General features: G+C 36.3%; 1 protein-coding gene across 7 annotated transcripts in view; it reads left to right on the top strand.

Moving 5' to 3' along the window:
• Positions 1–19,511, top strand: part of TASOR (transcription activation suppressor) — a 51,429-nt gene that overhangs the window by 16,736 nt on the left and 15,182 nt on the right. For all 7 annotated transcript variants that reach the window (XM_030867454.2, XM_030867456.2, XM_030867455.2 and 4 more), the window contains exons 9-16: positions 707–812; positions 1,696–1,799; positions 1,880–1,983; positions 12,486–12,558; positions 12,651–12,722; positions 13,777–14,478; positions 16,635–17,041; positions 18,562–18,703. In XM_030867454.2, the coding sequence (XP_030723314.1) occupies positions 707–812; positions 1,696–1,799; positions 1,880–1,983; positions 12,486–12,558; positions 12,651–12,722; positions 13,777–14,478; positions 16,635–17,041; positions 18,562–18,703 (1,710 nt within the window). The remainder of the gene's footprint in view (positions 1–706; positions 813–1,695; positions 1,800–1,879; positions 1,984–12,485; positions 12,559–12,650; positions 12,723–13,776; positions 14,479–16,634; positions 17,042–18,561; positions 18,704–19,511) is intronic.

Consider the following 19,511-nt stretch of genomic DNA (forward strand, 5'->3'; position numbering starts at 1 on the left):
TTTATAAATCGAAAGAATAAGTATGTAGAGTAAAAAAATTAATAAGTACTTTGTTTTATTTTTATAATGAATGAGAATCTGCAAAGTATGAAAAAGCTCGAGGCCATGTTATGATGTAGCATCAACATTTGGTCATCCAAACATAAGGTCTCCTTTGAGAATCTGCTGGTACTGTGAATAGACCAAAGAATTTTAGCACTTTGTTGATAAAGGTAAAAAATAGAACAAGTTTCACAACTCAGACTTTTAAAAGTATTAACTTCATCAGAGGTGTGGAATTTAGAAGAGAGAGAAGATTGAAAGCAATATTGACACTTTCTATCTTCAGATTTCTCTGTGATGAGAAGAGCGCAAGTGGAAGCTGTAAGACATTGTGAGGGATTCATGTAGTTAACTGGATTTAGTATAGTCTCCTTTGGGGGTCATAGGAGGGCAGTACTGTATTGTCTTTGCTCCTCAGCTTTCTGATATGAGGACATTTAGGCAAATAAATTTGTTATTCTTTTCATCTGGAATAATTTTATAGGGGAAAAGATACCTGAAACAAAAATCCTAGTATTTGAATTCCCTGTAAATAGAAATGTCAAGGTTTCTTTTGGTGGTTCTACTTAAACTGTGTTTCTGGATGTTTTTCCCCTTAGTTCTAGTAAATATTTGCTTCTGGGCTGCCAAGAGGCTGAGTTGTGTCATTATTCTTTTTGTTTAGATAAATTTAACTACACGTTGTGGAAAGGACAGCTTTTAAATAAAGGAAAGCTTTTGTGTTATATTTCTCTGAGGTCAGCCACTCGTGCTTTTTTGCCTATCAAGCTGTAAGTATGTTATATTACAAGAAAATAGCAGTTAGTAGTTGCTAATTATTCAGTTCTTATTTACACTTAAAATTCCTTTTTCTTACTTACATTTAAATTTTACTTTGATCCATAAGAACTTACATATAAACAGTGGTTTGTTTTAAAAAAGATTGATTTGATAACTTTGGAAACTTAGTTGGCAGAATGAGCCCTATGCTTTTCTGTCTTGATTTGCAGATGGGCTAAATAGTTATACACATTTATGGCATAAGATTTTTTTTTAGTGATTTTAAATATTAAAAGTATTTTTCAAAGTTTTGTCCTAATTAGATATATTTTTCATTTAGCAATTTGAACATGATAGACTTAAAATTTATCAGTTCTTTGTTGGAAACAGCTTGATGTGGTGAGTTAAGTTAAAATTTATATGCTGTTTTCAGTCCTGTGCAACATATGTTGGAATAGAAAGGTTTAAAATGATCTTTTGCTACCACCACAGTAAACATTATGGGTCCCCATAAATGGTTGAAGATTAATTTAACTGTTCATATTTGAATTGCATTTAATAAAATGGCAACTTTTTATCTTTTGTGGTTAGTAAAATTGGTATAAATAAGGGTTAGTTTCTGGCTTAAAGATGGAAGGTTGGTAATATTGCTGGACAGTCTAGCTACCTGTACATATATCTGAACTGCCCAAATCAAATATCAAGTATGATATTCATAAATATGCTCTTCTGTATTCCATCAGGATACTTGTGTGTGTGGGTTTGTGTGTGCGTGCGTGTGTGTGTGTGAGAGAGAGAGAGAGAGAGAGAGAGAGGGAAGGAGCGAGAGAGAAAGAACGTTGCTAGAGTTAAAAATACAGGTAAGGCAAATACACCTTTTCAATTTTCTTTCAGTCCTGAGAAGTTAGATGTTGAAACAGTTATGAGTATTGATCATCTGAAACAGAAAATCCCTCCAGCGCTGTTTTATAAGGAAACTTACTTAGGTCCATATGAAGGTAAAGCAATTTAATTTTACTAAAATGTATAAGAAGCAGACTTGATTTGAATATTTACTATGTATTTTTTCCTATGTCAGTTTTGAAGAATGGAATGTATTGCAGCCTCTATGAAGTTGTAGAAAAGACAAGAATTGGAAGTAACATGGAAAATTTGCTGCAAAAACTAGAGAAAGAAAAACTTGTGAGTGAAAGGTTTTAAAATGTTCCTCATTCTCCCTTAGAAATATGCATATTAATAAGAGATTATGATAATATTTCGGTTTATTTCATTTCTGCCTCTGAAAATACCGTAAGGTCTCTGTTTTTGTTGCTGCCATTTGGTTAATGTAATTTGGTGGCTTTTGGTACTTTTCTTTTTAGCCACGACACTAGATCCTCTATAGACTAGTCTTTCCCATGAAGTATCTTTATTATATTTTGTGACTGTGATATTCAACAAATATTTATTAATTATCACTTTTTTATGCAGGGTATATAGTTTGGTAAAGAATGAGGCAAGAGGGCTTCCCTGGTGGCGCAGTGGTTGAGAGTCCGCCTGCCGATGTGGGGGACACGAGTTCGTGCCCCGGTCCGGGAAGATCCCGCATGCCGCGGAGCGGCTGTGCCTGTGAGCCATGGCCGCCGGGCCTGCGCGTCCGGAGCCTGTGCTCCACAACGGAAGAGGTCACGGCAGTGAGAGGCCCGCATACCACCAAAAAAAAAAAAAAAAAAAAAAAAAGAATGAGGCAAGAGACTCTGTTTTCCTGGATTATGTGATAAATGGAGTTACTCAGATGTGCTTTGTTCCAGTAGAGACAGTGATATATTTGAAGATTCAAAAAGAACAAGGCACTTGGTGAGGTTGAAAGGATAAAAACACTAGAGTAGTTGGGGGAAAGTGGTAGAACATGAGGCTAGAAACGTGTGTAGGGGGCTGTATTCTGCAGTGTCGTTCAGGCAGTGCTCGAATGTTTGGACATTTGGACTTGATCCTATAGCAACGGGTTTTAAAGAGTGGGATGAGGTTTTAATCGTGTATGCAATGTGATCAAATCTGTGTTTTAAAAATTTATCTTGGTTACTCTGTAGAGAGTGAATTGAAGCGGGGAGATGATGTAGGAAACTATTACATTTAGAGGGTAATGATAGGTTGGATGAGAAAAGAAAAAGGAGAATGATTTAAGAGATATTTACTAGGTATCTAATTTAGTAGGTATTGAGTATATCGAGTTTGGGTAGAGGGATTACTAGGTCAGGCAGCAGATTGTGATGGATTCAGGAATGAATGGAAAATGAATACGTGATGCTAATATGTATAATTTAGCTGAAGGAGAGGAGGTGATTGCAGAGGAGAGTGGCTATTCCAAGGTTTCTGTTAACATGAGGTAGGTGAGCTCATGTTTAAATGTTGATGGGACATTCCAGTAGAGAGGGAGAGAAGTTTTTTTGCACAAGTATGCCATTTAATACAAGTTTTTTTTTTTTTTTTTTTTTTTTGCGGTACGTGGGCCTCTCATTGTTGTGGCCTCTCCCGGACGCACAGGCTCAGTGGCCATGGCTCACGGGCCCAGCCGCTCCGCGGCATGTGGGATCTTCCCGGACCAGGGCAGGAACCCATATCCCCTGCATTGGCAGGTGGACTCTCAACCACTGCACCACCAGGGAAGCCCACAAGTTTTCATCTGTTGACTTCTTTTTACTCCTCATTTTGTTGAGCCTCGGTTTCCAGGTAGTCACACGGAGAGTTGTATCAGTGATTTTCAGAACCTGCAACTTCATAGATGGCTACGTAGAATTTTGTTGTATGCGTATATATTTGCTTAACCAATCCGTCGTTTATATTTAGATGGAGGGTCAAATTATATACAAAACTCATAGGCAGAGTTTGTGAATTGATGGACACCTAGCAATAACTTTTTGGGACCAGCTAGAAATCTTTAGGTAGGCATCTTAGAACACACACACATGCACATTCACCTACATGTGAACATACTTTTATATTTATATTTGCGTTTCTTGTTTTCCTCCCAAAATTTGTCTATGATACAAGTACTCCTCATGACCAAAATCTGTTCAGTTCCTGAGTTCATAAAGTGAAAGTTTAGGTAGTAGGTTTGGATATGGTGGGATATTGAGTTATCTAAATCTGTTCAGTTCTTGAATTTCAGAGAATGAGTATTGTGGGTCTGGACAGTGAGGAGTTTATCAGAAAAGTACAGTATCTGTTGAGTGCCTAATAGTGAGAATCAGTATAGGAAGGATACTGGCATTTTGTTTTTCACCTGAGCAAGTGTTATATTAGGTTTGTGGAGGACTGGGTCTTCCCAGAATCAAGAAGTAAAGTAAGATCCTAGATCTTAGAGGGCACAGGCATTCCATAAGGTTACACTACATGCATCTAACGAACTGACGTACTTTGTGTGGCTGCCCCCTTTCCTGCAGACCCCATTGGGAATTATTCTAACTATAGCTACTTTCTTCATAGTTGTCATCATAATGGGAGGTGCATTGGGGACTGTTGGGTTCTTAATAATTTTATCCTGAATACACACAGGAGATGTTCTGGATCAGAGAGAGACTTAGTCAGTACCTCACAGTAAGTAATGAATGTGTTGGCTCTCTTTTGCCCTATTTCCGACCCTTAGGGCAATGCATCAAAACTCAGGTCAGTTATCCTATGCAAGTAGTTGGACACTCAGTAGGCAAGGGGTGAGGAAAATGATTTTTCTTTGCTCATGAAGGGAAGGAGACATCTATCTCCCTGCCCTTCTGGAAGAAGATATCCTTGAAAATGTAATGAATATTAACTCCAACCCTTTGATGAATAAATGAAATCTCTTCAGGAGCCAGTTAGCCCTCTTGGACCTAAAGACATCTCCAAGTTCCTGCGACCCATTTATTCTTCCTTGAAATGTAATACCTAGGGAGATAGATCTCCAGTCTTCTGGAATTGTGGGAGTTAACCTAGGAACCTAATCTGTACTGTAACCTTTTGTGTACTCACTTGGCACTTTCAGGGAGATAAGAGAAATTTAACTATCCTTTTAGATCAGAGCAATTAACTAGGTAATTGGCTATAGATATAATTCTTAAGGTATGTGAAGAGTGAAATATTTCTGGGGGAAATGTAAACAGACATTTCCTATCTTTATATCATATATATTTCTGCATGTCAGAAGGCTAGGGCTTTTTGCAGGAACACAGAATTCAGGGAAGTGGTATTTTCCCACACGGGTATTTATAAAATAAGTAAAATACTGAACTCTCTTTCGGTTGGTTGTTAGTCAAATTAACTTTTTTTTAAAATTTTTATTGGAGTATAGTTGATTTACAATGTTGTGTTAGTTTCAGGTATATAACAAAGTGAAGTCAAATGAATTCTTAAAGCTAACTTTAGTATAAGAAAAAGTATAAGAGAAATGTCCCTAAATTTGAATATTGTCTCTGCTGTGAACATTTTGAGTCTCTCCTGATGTACATATACAAGATAATTTTCTCTCAAGTATAGATCTAGTATATTAGATTTATTATCTGTAAGTAGAATTACTGAATCATAATGTATTACTGGCTTTACAAAATAATGCATTTTATTTCAAGTGGTTGTACCAATTTATACCCTCAGTACCAGCAAGTTCCCATTAATTCACATACTCATAATTACTTGGTATAATCAGACTTTGGCAAAATCTTGCCAATCTGGTGGGTATAAAATAGTATCTTATTGTGATTTTAGCTTGTCTGTCCTGAAATATGATGAGTTGATCATCCTTTCGTAAGCTTATATCTTTTAATGTTCAGCCGCCTACCTATTTTTCCTTTTGAGTGGCTTGTGGTTTTTTTTTTGCTTTGAAGTATGGTTGATATACAATATTGTGTTACTCTCAGGTGTACAGCATAGTGATTCAGTATTTTTGCAAATTATATTCCATTATAGAGTGGCTTGTGTTTTCTTACTAATTTGAGGATCTTCATGTATATTTTGGGAACTAATACTCAGCTGTGTGCTACAATTGTTTTTCCATAATTTACACTTGCCTTTCTACTGTATTCACAGTGTTTTTTGAAGAATACATGTTCATAACTCTAATGTAATTGAATTTGTCTGCCTGAATGTTAAGTACTGTTTGTGACTTAAACTTAAGAAATCTTTCCTTGCCCCTAGGTCTTACAGATACTGCCCTATATTTTCTTTTGAATATGTTATGGTTTTGCCTTTGGCACTTAAGTTTTTAAAAAATATATGTATTGTTTTGTTTTTTATTTTTGTTTGATATAATATAGGAATCCAACTTCATTTTTTCCCCAATATGAATAATAAGTTGTTCCTGAACCATTTACTGAATAGTCCATCCTTTCTGCACTAAGTCTTGATACCAGGTACGGCAAATCGCCCCACTTTTTTCATCCTTTTTGGAGTGTTCCGCTATTTGAGATTTAGCTTCCCCCCACCACCCCAATTTTAAGAATCAGCTTGATTTTTTCAAAAAAATTTTAGGATCAGCTTGTTAGCTCCTTACTCCCCTCCCCCACAAAAAAACCCTATTGGAATTTTAAAATTGGAATTGTATTAAATCTGTAGATCAAATTCGATACTGTCTTATCCATGACAAGATTATCTCTTTACTCCTTTAGGGTATTCTTTTAACAGAGTTTTATAATTTTCTGGATACAAGTCTTGCTCATTTTTTGTTAGTTTTATCCCCAGACATCTTATTTATTTATTTATTTTTTGTTGTAAACAGTATTTTCCATTTCAGTGCATTTTGTTTGTTGTGTATATAGAAATGTAATTGATATTTACATATTGATTTTATGTCAGATCAGTATATGAAATTTGAATAATTTGTTCAGTTTTGTATGTTATTTGGGATTACTATATAGATCTCATTATCTGGGAGCAACATTGTTTTGTTTTTTCCTCTCTAATCTAGGATCTTTAGTGTGATGTTGAATAAAAGTGGTGATTGTAGGCGTTCTTGTCTTTTTTTATATATATAAATTTATTTATTTATATATTTTTGGCTGCGTTGGGTCTTCATTGCTGCACGCGGGCTTTCTCTAGTTGCGGCAAGCGGGGGCTACTCTTTGTTGTGGTGCGCAGGCTTCTCACTGCAGTGGCTTCTCTTGATGAAGAGCATGGGCTCTAGGAACGCAGGCTCTAGAGCGTAGGCTCAGTAGTTGTGGCGCATGGGCTTAGTTGCTCCGTGGCATGTGGGATCTTCCCGGACCAGGGCTTGAACCCATGTCCCCTGCATTGGCAGGTGGATTCTTAACCACTGCGCCACCAGGGAGGTCCCATTCTTGTCTTCTTGATCTTCAAAAGAACATTTATAACATTAACCATTAGTAGGAAGTTTGTAGTAGGTAAGAAGTTTGCTTTAGGTTTTTCATAATTAATCTTTATCATTTTAAATTTTTTCCTTCTTTATTTTTTAACCATGAATGGGTTTTGAATTTTATTGAATTCTTTTTTTTTTTTTGTATTTATTGAGATGGTTACATGGTGTATTAGTCAGGTATCATCAGAGGAACAGAACCAGTTGGATATGCAGTTGATACTTTAACAGCATTGGTTTGTGCAAGTCCGTTTGTATGCAAATTTTTTTCAGTAAATATGTACTACAGTACTACATGATCCGTGGTTGGTTTGATCTGCAGATGCAGAACCACAGATATGGTGGGCTGACTGTAAAGTTATAGATTTTCAGCTGCATGGGGGTTCCTAATGCCCACATTGTTCAGGGGTCAGCTGTATGCATATAGAAAGAAATCTATTATAAAGAATTGCCTTGCACAGTTATGGAGGCTGAAAAGTCCCAAGATTTGCAGTTGGCAAGCTGGGGACCCAGGAGACCTGATGGCATAGCTCCAGTCTGAATCCAGGTGTCTCAGGACCAGGAGACCTGATGTCTCCTGATGAAGTCTGGCAGGCTTGAGGCCAGGAAGAGCTGATATTTCACTTAGAGTTCAAATGCAGGAGAAAAACCAGTGTCCCAGCTCAAAGGCAGGCAGGCAGGCAAGAAGAATTTCCCTTTACTCCAGGGAGGGTCAGCCTTTTGTTCTAATCAGACCTTCAACTGATAAGACTCACCCACATTGGAGAAGGCAGCCTGCTTTACTCTGTCTATCCACATGTATATATATTTAACTCATCCAAAAATACCTGCAGAAACATCCAGAATGAAGTTTGGCCAAATATCTGGACACCCTGTGTCCCAGTCAAGTTGACACATAAAATTTATCATCATGCATAGTATTTATCCTGTAAACTTAATAAGATGAATTATATTTATCTTTTTTCAGTATTAAACTATTCCTGTGCTTCTGGCTTTAGAATACCTTCCCCCATTTTTTAAAAATACTTGGTTTGTTGTGTGAATGTTTTGTTTAGGAATTTTGTATCTGTGATGATGAGTGAGATCGACCTACAATTTTTCTTTCTCATATTGTCCTTATCTAGTTTTTATGGCAAGGTTATACTAGCTTCCCAGAATTGTAAGTGGTGTTTCCTCATTTTACAAAAGATGGATGTATATATGATGAAAGGAATCTATTCTTCGTATGTCGGGTAGCACTTAGCTGCAAAACTGTCTTTAAAATGTTTATGGGTTTATGATTCAAATTTTTTAATAGAAAACTCAGGTTTTCTATTTCTTCTCAGGTCAGTCTGGATATATTATGGAGTTTTTTGTTTCTTTAGGAAATTGTCCATTCTATGTTTTTAAATTTATTGAGCTAGAATTACTTTTATAGTTTTTTTAATAGCTGCTGTGAGTATTTTTGCAAGTAGTATTTTCATTAGGCTGTCTCTTACTAGTACTTTTCACCAGAGGTTTCTTGATTTTATTCATCGTAAGAACCAAATTTTGGTTTTGATCCTTTGTACCTTTGTTTTCCTGTTTTATTAATTTCAGCTGTCAGTTTTAGTCTACTTGGGGGGCGGTGTTATTTAGCTGTTTCTGACTTACTATGTTAGAAAAATGGGCAGTGAACTTGAGTTCTAAGTACTACTTTAGCTGCATTCTACATGGTTTTTTTTTTGTTTGTTTGTTTGTTTGTTTTGCGGTACGCGGGCCTCTCACTGTTGTGGCCTCTCCCGTTGCGGAGCACAGGCTCCGGCCGCGCAGGCTCAGCGGCCATGGTTCATGGGCCCAGCCGCTCCGTGGCATGTGGGATCTTCCCGGACCGGGGCACAAACCCATGTCCCCTGCATCGGCAGGCGGACTCTCAACCACTGCGCCACCAGGGAAGCCCTACATATTTTAATATGTGGTATTTTCATTATCATCCAGTTCTAAGTAATTTTTAGTTTCCATTATGATTTCCACTTTGTCATATGATGTACAGGTATATTTTCAAATTTCCAAATGTATGAGAACACTTTTTTCTTCTTCTAATTTAATTCCATTGAAATCAGAACAGGTAATTATTTGAAATTTATTGGGATTAAAAAAAACAAAACTCTGTGGTCAGTTTTTGTACATGCCCCCTCTATATTTGAGAAAAATGTGTTTTTTTAAAATGTTAAATCCTGGGGACATAATTCTGGGTTGACAGCTATTATCTCTTAGCACTTTGACTGTATTTACTGTGATATCTTCTGGCTTCTATTTTTGTTGAGAGGTCCACTCTTAGTCTAATGATGTTTTCTTTGTAGATCATCTTTTTTTCTGGTTGTTTTTTCAGTTTTTTCTTTTTCTTTGGCGTTTTGCAGTTACATTAAATATATCTAGGTGTAGATTTCTTATTTATCTAGCTTGGTATATATTGTCTTCATATTTGTAGATTTATAGCTTTTTTTCTGGAGTATTGTTAGTCATTATCTCTGTGATTATACTTCTTCACTCTTTTTTGACTGCCTTTCTAGGACTCTGAAGCATCATGCTGTTCTCAGTGTCTGTTAACCTCTCTTGTGTTTTCTGTCTTATTCCTTTGTACTGCATTCTGAGTAATTTCATCATAGCTATCTTCTAGATTACAAATTCTGTCTTTAGTTGTGTCTAATTTGCTGTTGATTTTCGATTTCACAGAAAATATTTTTAATTTCTGAAAGCTATATTTGGTTCTTTTTGAGGTCTGCCTGACTTTTTTTTTTAAAAAACAGATTCTTGTTAATTCTTTCAGAAAGACTTATTGAGTACCTGTTGTGTACCAGTGACTGTTCTAGGAGGTAGAGATTATATTCTGATGTTCCTTGCTATTTTTTAAAATTGCATCACCATTTTAGCCGTTTTAAAGTGTACAATTCTGTGGTTTTTACTAGATTTACAATGTTGTGCAACCATTACCACTTATCTTATTCCAGAATATTTTCATCACTCCAGAAAGAAACCTCATACCCACTAAGCATTCACTTCACATTCCTTCGTCCCCTCAGTCCCTGGCAACCACTAATCTCTTCTCTCTTATGGATTGGTCTATAGTGGACATTTTATATAAGTGGAATCATGCACTATGTAGCCTTTAGTGCCTTCTTTCACTTAGCATAATACTTTTAAGGTTCATCCTTGTTGTAGCATGTATCAGTACTTCATTTCTTTTATTTCACTGTATGGATAATGTCACATTTTGTTTGCCATTCATCAGTTGGTTCCACTCTTTGGCTATTAAGAATATTTCTACTGTGAATATTTGTATGACAGTTTCTGTGTGAACATGTTTTCAGTTCTGCCATATTATTTCTTTGAACATTTCATACCTGTTTTATATATTGCATCTTTTGATTCCAATCTGCAGCCCTTGGGTATTTGAATCTATTGTTTTTGCTGAATCTCTCTTAGGGTAGCTTATTTTCTCTGAAACTTGGTAATTTAAGATTGTGAGCTTAATAGTTTACATTTTTAAAAATACTTTTTGTTTTCATACCATATTACCTGTAATGTTATCTGCAAAGCCAAAATAGTAGAATCAAGTAATATAAATCCACAGACTGGGCTAGTGTTGTTTTCTGAGGGAGAAGGAAACAGTAAGGGGTAATAAATAGAGGCATCAGTACAGAGTTCACAGGTGTTTCCTATTGCACAGGATTGAAAGTGTTTCTTTGGCTTAAAGCCACAGATATTACTGCTAGGGCTTCTGTCTGCCTGAGTGTTGTTTCTGGGTATAGATTCCCTGTGTTCCATGAGTCTCTGGGGACACTGAGTCCCCTTAGCGCACTAGGGTCTTTAGGCCACTAAGCCAGTCAGGTTAAAGAATCTGGTATTTGGAGTGGGTGAGAAGTTAAAATAATCTAATTGTTTGTTTTCTGAGCAACCACAAAACATGAAGCTCTTACTCATGTCTCCCAACTTTCTGTTCTGACAAATCAACAAGAGTTGGGCAAAATGTTAGAAGAGATATGATATATAAAACATTTTGGATAAAAGGGTTTGAGTCTGAAACAAAAATTTTGCAGATACATTGTCCACCTTACTTTTGGGTGTTCAAACAATGTTTTTATTAAGTGTAAATTGGTAGCGTAGTCACTTTAGTCCTTTACATTATTGGTTCTTACACAGACTTTGTTTACTGGAATTGTTTAAAAGGAATTTAGGTAGCACAAGTTTTCTTTCAGAATCCAGATATCCTTTTGTGTTTAGCTGCCATACTCAGTTCTTCCTTTACTTACCCTTTCTTTAATCCAAAAAATATTGTGAACTATTGCAGTAGTCTGTGAACTGAGTTCTTTGCATTACATTGTTCTCTTTCCTCCTGCAGTGCTATCAAGTTTCTTTGGGTTTTTTTTTTAGGGAAACACTTCAGCTCAAAAGGGTATACTCTCGAGGGCATTTCTGGCTAACCTGGCATTCTTGTCTTTTTACAATCTAGCCCATGATCTTTCTTTCTAGACTTGTCTTACATGTTTCTCCTAGTCTCTCCTCACCCTTGGCCAGTCGTAAGTACTCTGATGCCTGCAAACTGTCCATTATGTTATAACTCTGCCCTTTGTTCATGACGTTGCCTCTATTGAAATGTCTTTCCCACAACTTTAGGCTCTTGGCAATGTAGCCATCCTTCAAAATCCACCTCCCATATACTCTCAATATGTTTTCCAACCATAGACTAACTGTATTTTTTCCTTTCTGTTGCTTTGTAAATCTTTTAAAGACCTTTCCTGTCTTATCTAATTATTAATATTTCTTGTGTTACTTTCTCCACCCAATTATAACCTTCTTTTGATCAAAGGATCTTGTGCTGCTTGTCTTTCAAGTTATCTCTGGTAAGGCAAATTGCCTTACGTGTGAAAGATGTTCATTAAATATGTGAAGAATTAGATTACAGCAACACATTTCATTTGAGATTAGCCTGAACTCTTGAAAGGTAGCATTTGTGTCATACTTGTTTTGTATCTCCAACATCCAGCACACCACCTTGGCAATTAAAAACATGTCTTTTGAATTGCTGAGGAAAATATTTGAAGTTTTTGTTTGGTTCTTGTATTTTAGCTTCAAGGAAAAATCAACAAGTTGATTTAATAGGAGAATTCTTTCAGTAATATTTTCTCATTAAAATTATGAAAACTAAGGCTTTCTTAATTGATTGGAATCCTGTTAATGAGCAGAGGGTTGGTGGAAAGAGTTTTTTAGCTAATTCAGTAGCAGTACTTTTCCTAAAAAGATGATCAGAAACTTTTTGCTTTCCTTATAATTAGTAGAAACTGCTATGTTTCTGCCTTATGGTGAATAATAATGCAAATTCAACTTCTTCCCTCTTCCAAAAATGTAGGTTCTTGTTAAACCTTTGGGAGACCGAGGATACCTTTTTCTTCTCTCTCCTTGTCAAATGGTTTCTCCATATGGTAGGTGATCTTCTCTTTAATTTTTATAATTCTCCTTTAACTTTTTAAAAGTTAAAATATATTGCTAATGAATTTCACTTTTGTTTTTTTAGAACATCATACTGCTAAGTCTCGAGTCTTACATGCTTTGTTTCTATTTCAAGAACCTAGAGGCATAGTTACTTGTAAGTTCTTTGAATATCTAAATCCATTTACATATAGATACCGACATTTTATTGAAAATTTCCAGATAACTCACTAAGCATTTTGTCTTTCTTACGTCATGTTTTGGGAGATAATGGGGGTATTAAGAGGTGTTACCAATATAAAACACAAATTATATGACTTGTTTTTTTAACTATGAAAAATTATCTGGTTTTTGTCAGTGTTTTCACTAAGTAAATGTTGATTGTAATTGTTACAGTATTATAGCTTAGTTTTTCAGGGTTTCTATTATATGTTTTTTTTTTTTGAGCTTAGTTCATTTTTGTATTCACATTTTAGTGACTAAGTGCATCATGTGCTAGGTTAAATATTAGGCCATTCACAATTAATAAGAATTTTCATACTGTTTTAGAGAACACCATTTCTATTCACCATTTCTAAGAATGAACTTTAATGCTGTCTTAAGGTAAAGTTCTCACTGTTAGGTTAAAAATGAAATTCTCAGGAATTCCCTGGTGGTCCAGTGGTTAGGATTCCATGCTTTCAGTTTCGAGGGCTCGGGTTCAGTCCCTGGTCGGGGGAACTAAGATCCCTCAAGCGGCGTGGCACGGCCAAAAAAAATGAGATTCTCAGTGGTAGCCATTCAGTGCCTACATATCTGCTTACGGGGATAGAGAGATAGAGATAAAGTTGTTAAAACAGGAAGGAGTGACATTACTGTCATTTGCTGGACGGTCTTGCTAGGAGCCTCAGGTCTTTATTTCTCCTTACATTTTCCTTGCCACCAGTTGATGCCTAGGGACATGAAGAAGATCTTCAACGGGCAGGTGTTTTTCCCTTTAAAAATATGTTCTGCAGTTTTCATGTTTTAATTTCTTATTGGCCCATTTTAGGCTCCTGGGCTTAGAAGCATGCTATTCATATATCCCTATATAACATATATGTATTAGGGTACATACTGGTTTGGTCCACCATTAATGTATGGATGTTGTTACATTGCTTTGACAATATGTAGATCTGTACTTGACTAATTTCTTGATTGCTAACATGGTTTGCTTTTTTGTTTGTTTACAGCACAGAAAGGTTCAACCAGTGCAGCACCACAGGAGAGACGTGAGAGCATACCAGATGTATTAAAAATAACTCAATTTTTACAGTTTGCTTTGATTCAGTGTCGAAAGGAATTCAAAAATATAAATACTATAAATTTTCATTCTGTTGTTGAAAAGTATGTAAGTGAATTTTTTAAGCGAGGTTTTGGTTCAGGTAAACGAGAGTTTATCATGTTTCCATATGATTCACGATTAGATGATAAAAAATTTTTATATTCAGCTCCAAGAAATAAATCCCATATTGATAATTGTTTGCATACCTATATTTTTCGGCCTGAAATGTATCAGTTACCTATTTATAAATTAAAAGAGCTATTTGAAGAAAATAGAAAACTTCAACAGTTTAGTCCACTTTCAGATTATGAAGCCCAAGAAGAAGAAATGAATGGTACAAAAATGAAATTCGGAAAACGAAATAACTCAAGGGGTGAAACTATTACACCTGGAAAGCAGAAGTCATCTCACTCTTTGGATTATGATAAGGATAGAGTCAAAGAATTGATTAATTTAATTCAGTGTAGGAAAAAAAATGTGGGTGGGGACTCAGACAAAGAAGATATGAGAAGCAAAACTGTCTTGAAGAGGAAGCTTGAGGATCTACCTGAAAATATGAGAAAGCTCGCCAAAACCAGTAATTTATCTGAAAATTGCCATCTGTATGAAGGTAAAATATCAGAATTGTTTTTATATAGTATAAAAGTAACAACCAAAAACACAGTAAAGTAGTTCTGTCCTTTCTCCTCATACAAGGGTTTGCTAATTATAGCCTGAGAGCCAATCTAGGCAGTCCCCTGTTTTTATAAAGGAACTTTTGCTGCCAGTCTCAGCTTCTGTATTCGTTTTTCAAGGCTTTGTTAAAGACTGGCCACGTCCAGCCTGGGTAGCCATGTTTCCCACTCTCCTTGGTTAAGGCACTTTTCTCAGAACATGTCATGGTCAGCCCTTTACTTCTTTCTTTTTTCCTGAAGCATCTTTCATTTCTCTCAAGGCTCATATCTTTGCAGTTCATAACCCTCCTTAGCTTTCTGGCTGTTCTCCTCCTTGATGGTTTTCATCTCCTTTAGCTTATGCTGGATTTCTGCTCTGTGCTGAACCTGACGGTGCTTACTGATCCATACTGTCTAATACTGTTGACCTGTGTCTTGAGAGTTAAGTGCTTACTATGTGCTAGCTGCTTTACATGTATGGACTCATTTAGTTCTTGATTGGTAGACATTATTATCCTTATTTTACAGATGAGGAAGCCACCTCAGAGAAGTTAAATAATTTTACCTAAAGTTATGAGTTCACTGATCCATGTTTGAACTCACTTCTGACTAACTCCAAACATTGTTCCTAAAGTCAGCTATATTTCCTAGCACTGAACACATAATAGGCAAGGTACTTAAATTTTGGCACCATTTTAGCTGATAATTGGCAAATTTGTATGTGTGAAAAAATATTTGTGGGTGGAAATCGGGCTTTATCAGTAATTAAAATGGTGGGAAAGCTATGCTGGTTATAATAGACCAAAGGAGAAATGGGGCAGGGGAAAAGGGGTAGATAGGTTAAAGTAGAACTAGTGATAGTCAGAGTTGCATATCTAGGTGTTCCTCACTTGTGTTTGTTTCTTATCATTTTGCACACTTTATTTCTGATCCTGAAAGTAGAGATTTAAAGGTTAGATTCTAACTTTTAAAACATTCTGATCTTGATTTGGTGGTGAGCCCACTCATTAAGAGGTAGCCTTCTGTCTCCCCTACTGCCTTTAACATCAACTTTTTAAAGTATGAATTATATACAATGTACTCATTTTAAGTGCACAGTCTAATGAGTTTTTTTATAGCTGTGTTACCACTACTCCAATATATAGGACATTTTTCATTACCCCCAAATGTTGCCTTGTTCTTCTTTGTAGTTTATCTCATTCCACTCCACCGCTGATCTGCTTTCTGTCTCTATAGATTATTTTGCCTTCTCTATAATTTCATATAATTAGAATCATACAGTATGTACCCTGTTGTTTCTAACTTTTTTTTTGCCTGTGGTACATATACACTACCTAAATCGGAATCCTGATATCTACCCTGGCTCTACCCTCCTTCAGCATTAAAGCACATGCCTTTCTGAATGTCTCCTCCCTTTGCAAGTTTTTAAATATACTGGTGGTACAGATAACCCAGATTTATACCTGCTTGGAGCCATGTCTAACATGTTTTCTCTCATAGTCCTTTTTGTTCTTAGTGCAAGATTGGTGTAGATTTCTTTGGGGTGATTTTGTATCTCTAATATCTCAGCTTTGTTATGAATTAAGTAATCTAGTCATTTAAGATAAAGCTTAGATTATGAAAAGGTTAGCCAGTATTTTACGTACAGAATGGGAGAGATCAAAATCAGATAAAATCATGGGTTTTTGTTGTTTTTATATTTTTAGAAGATTTAAGAGTAATCTGCATACCCTTCTCTAACATTTTGCAAAATAGTTGTGTAGGTATTTTTCTGTTGTCAAGTACCTCACTGATTTTAGGATTTTGGTGATAGAGTTTAAGGTAACTACAGTACAGTTATTTATATATATTATCCATATTACCAACATAATATTTGAGCTCATTTTTAATAGAATTTTCAAATTATGATGAAAGTAAACCTTCATTTAATGGGAATTTTGACCTGTGTGCAAAATTTTAGAACCAGTCATATTTGGAAAGTAAGGGACGGATATACCTGTAAACTCTAAGCAGGTGGTTTGATTGAGTTCCTGCCTATAAATGTTATATGATAATTAATTTTTATGCTTGCCTTCCAGACTTTAAGAGATGTCTCTTTCTCTTTTCCCTTCAGAGTCTCCACAGCCTGTTGGCTCACTTGGGCATGATGCTGACTTGAGACGGCAGCAGCAGGATACCTCTAACTCTAGCATTGCTGACATCCATAGGTTGTTTAATTGGCTATCAGAAACACTAGCAAATGCACGTCATTCTGATGCATCCCTGACAGACACAGTCAACAAGGCCTTAGGATTGAGCTCTGATGGTGCCTATGAAGAGATTAGGCAAAAGCATGAATATGAGTTGAACTCTACCCTGGATAAGAAAGAATATGAGCAGCCTACTGGTGTAAAAATGGAAAGTGCACATTTTAAGGATACTCAGAGCCCACTGCTAGAAGTTGATACATCATCTTTAAAGTATCCTCTTGCTGTTTCTACCAGTGAAGTAGGCACTGACCATAAACTACATTTGAAAGACGTAAGCCTATATCTATTGGTTATCTTTGTTTGCTTTTGTGAATGTGTGTATGAAAGGGAGGATGTGGGGGGAATTCCCTGGTGGCCCAGTGGTTAGGACTCTGCGCTTCCATTGCAGGGGGCCACGGGTTTGATCCCTGGTCAGGGAACTAAGATCCCACATGCTGCATGGCACAGCCAAAAAATTTTTTTAAGAATTAAAAAAAAAAGGGTGAATGTGCTTGTTTTTCCTTTTCACAAAGAAATGATACACATTTCAGTAATGCTGTCTGTGCAGGATAGTATTTCTAAGTTATTCCTTGTTACACAGAGATAAACGCAGAAGTGTTTTCCTTCCTGCTCATAAGCTTTATGTGTAGTCTGAAATTTACCATTGTGTTAAAGTGAAGGCTGGACCATCTATTTGTCAGGAATGGCTTACTGGAGTTAATTCTCTATCATTTCATAATAAAATTGAGTCCTCAAAACACTGGCTTTCTGCTGGCAGTACCAGAACCCATAGGTGAGGCAGATGAGGTGACCAAAGTCAGTGTACCAGTTAGAAACAAGGTTAAATACTTTGTATTTCTCATGCAATGGAAAATGAGTGGCCTTTAGGATTACCTCTGAGGTAACCCTCAGCCATGCTTGACAGGGCATCCAGTTTATGATAGGTGCTTAGAGTACTGATAAGCACCTGAGAAGTAGCCTAATCTCCCCAGCTCCCCCCTTCCCAAGAAGTGGTTGCATCACTTGGGGAACTGTACCAGGATGGCACCATGTTCCTAAAAACTTGTTCCTAATTTACTTTCTTCCATTTTTCTCTTCCCTGTCTTTGAGTAAAAGTCATATGCATCATGGGACTTCCCTGGCTGTCCAGTGGTTAAGACTCTGCTTCCACTGCAGGGGGCACGGGTTCGATCCCTGATCAGGGAACTAAGATCCTGTATGCTACGTGGCTCAGCCAAAAGAAAAAAATTTTTTTTAAAGTCATATGCATGTCCCCAGGCTTCCTACATGTAGTTTTGGGATATTTATTTTATGGGGAGGATGAAGACAGGGATCTCAGTTGGAGGCATGTGTAAGGTAGGCACTAAGAAACTAACCTATATTGTTACCATTTCCTGACATATTTAAAACTCTAAATTGTGTTGATGGGGGCATGGACCAAACCCAGCCCACTGCCTATTTTTGTAACTAAAATTTGATTGGAACACAGTCATGCCCATTCATTTAGGTATTGCTTATGGCTGCTTTTGCATTTCAATGGCAGAGCTGAGTATCTGGCCTGCAAAGCCTAAAATATTGGGTGCTTTACTGAAAAAGTTTACCAACCTCTGCTGTAAATCAAACAATTACGTTTTGAGAGAAAAAATTATGTTCTAGTTTGAGATTAGAGCATTATAACTTCACCATGTTGATTTTACTTGCTTGTAATGTTCAGGTTGAAGTTTGTAAATTTGCTGTGAAAAAATAGTTGTTTTTTCTTGACATTAAAATTAATTAAAAAGAAAGGTATTGAATCTGTACTCTAATTTTTAGGATCCAAATTTAATTAGCATGAGTAATTTTGAAGATTGCAGTTTGTGTCCCACTGTTCCCATTGAACATGGATTCCGTAGACAATCTAAGTCAAATAATGTTGAAGAGACTGAAATACATTGGAAACTGATTCCAATTACAGGTAAGAACAAGTATACTGGGACTTAGGTTTGCTTGGTTTTACTTAGGGACCAGTTTCCTGAAGGGTTTTGTCTTTTCTAGATTCCACTCTTGGGTCTTGCTTGGCTCTGACATCTTCGGTATCTTATTTTTGAGCAATGTGATATTCATCATTGAGTGTTGCTGTTCTTGGTCAGTATCTGCAAAAGAGCCTATTAAAAACAGAGGGATTTAAAATATCCTTACTCTCCCGATGGAGTTGAACATGCAACTTGCAAATGAAAATTGTTATCAGAAATTGGGTTTCTAATAAGGTGAGGTAGCTGCAGAGATGAAATGAGGGTCTTTGGGCAGCCAATTATATGCTGTCTTCTCAAATTATTAAACTTCACAAGCTGTCGTCTAAGAAGTGGTCATGTTAAGGTTCATCTGTTTGAAAGAAATTTGAGTTCTTAATATTGGAGAATTTGAGAGAAATTGGATCATTGTAGAGAATGGCCTGAAATGATTAAATGTAAATATCCCTAGAAAACTTATTGAACCATGAGGCAAGAATATAGTTTAGCAGATGTTGAAAGATCATTTTGCAGTATTCTAATTTCTCTGTACAAACACATACACACACATATGCAGATACTGTTAATATTCCAAGTTCTTATTCATCTTCGTTAGCTAAGCATTTGGGGAAATATTTCCAGGGCACATCTTTTCCATTCCTAGATCTTTATTTAACCTTTAAAAAGGAAAACAAACAGTTTTTGCTAGAAAGTCGACTGAAATATACTTTCTAGCTTGTGACCTAGAAGCTACTGAGACCTCCAAGGACTCTG

This window comes from Globicephala melas, chromosome 11 (assembly GCF_963455315.2).
Source record: "Globicephala melas chromosome 11, mGloMel1.2, whole genome shotgun sequence".
NCBI classification, from domain to species: Eukaryota; Metazoa; Chordata; class Mammalia; order Artiodactyla; family Delphinidae; genus Globicephala; species Globicephala melas.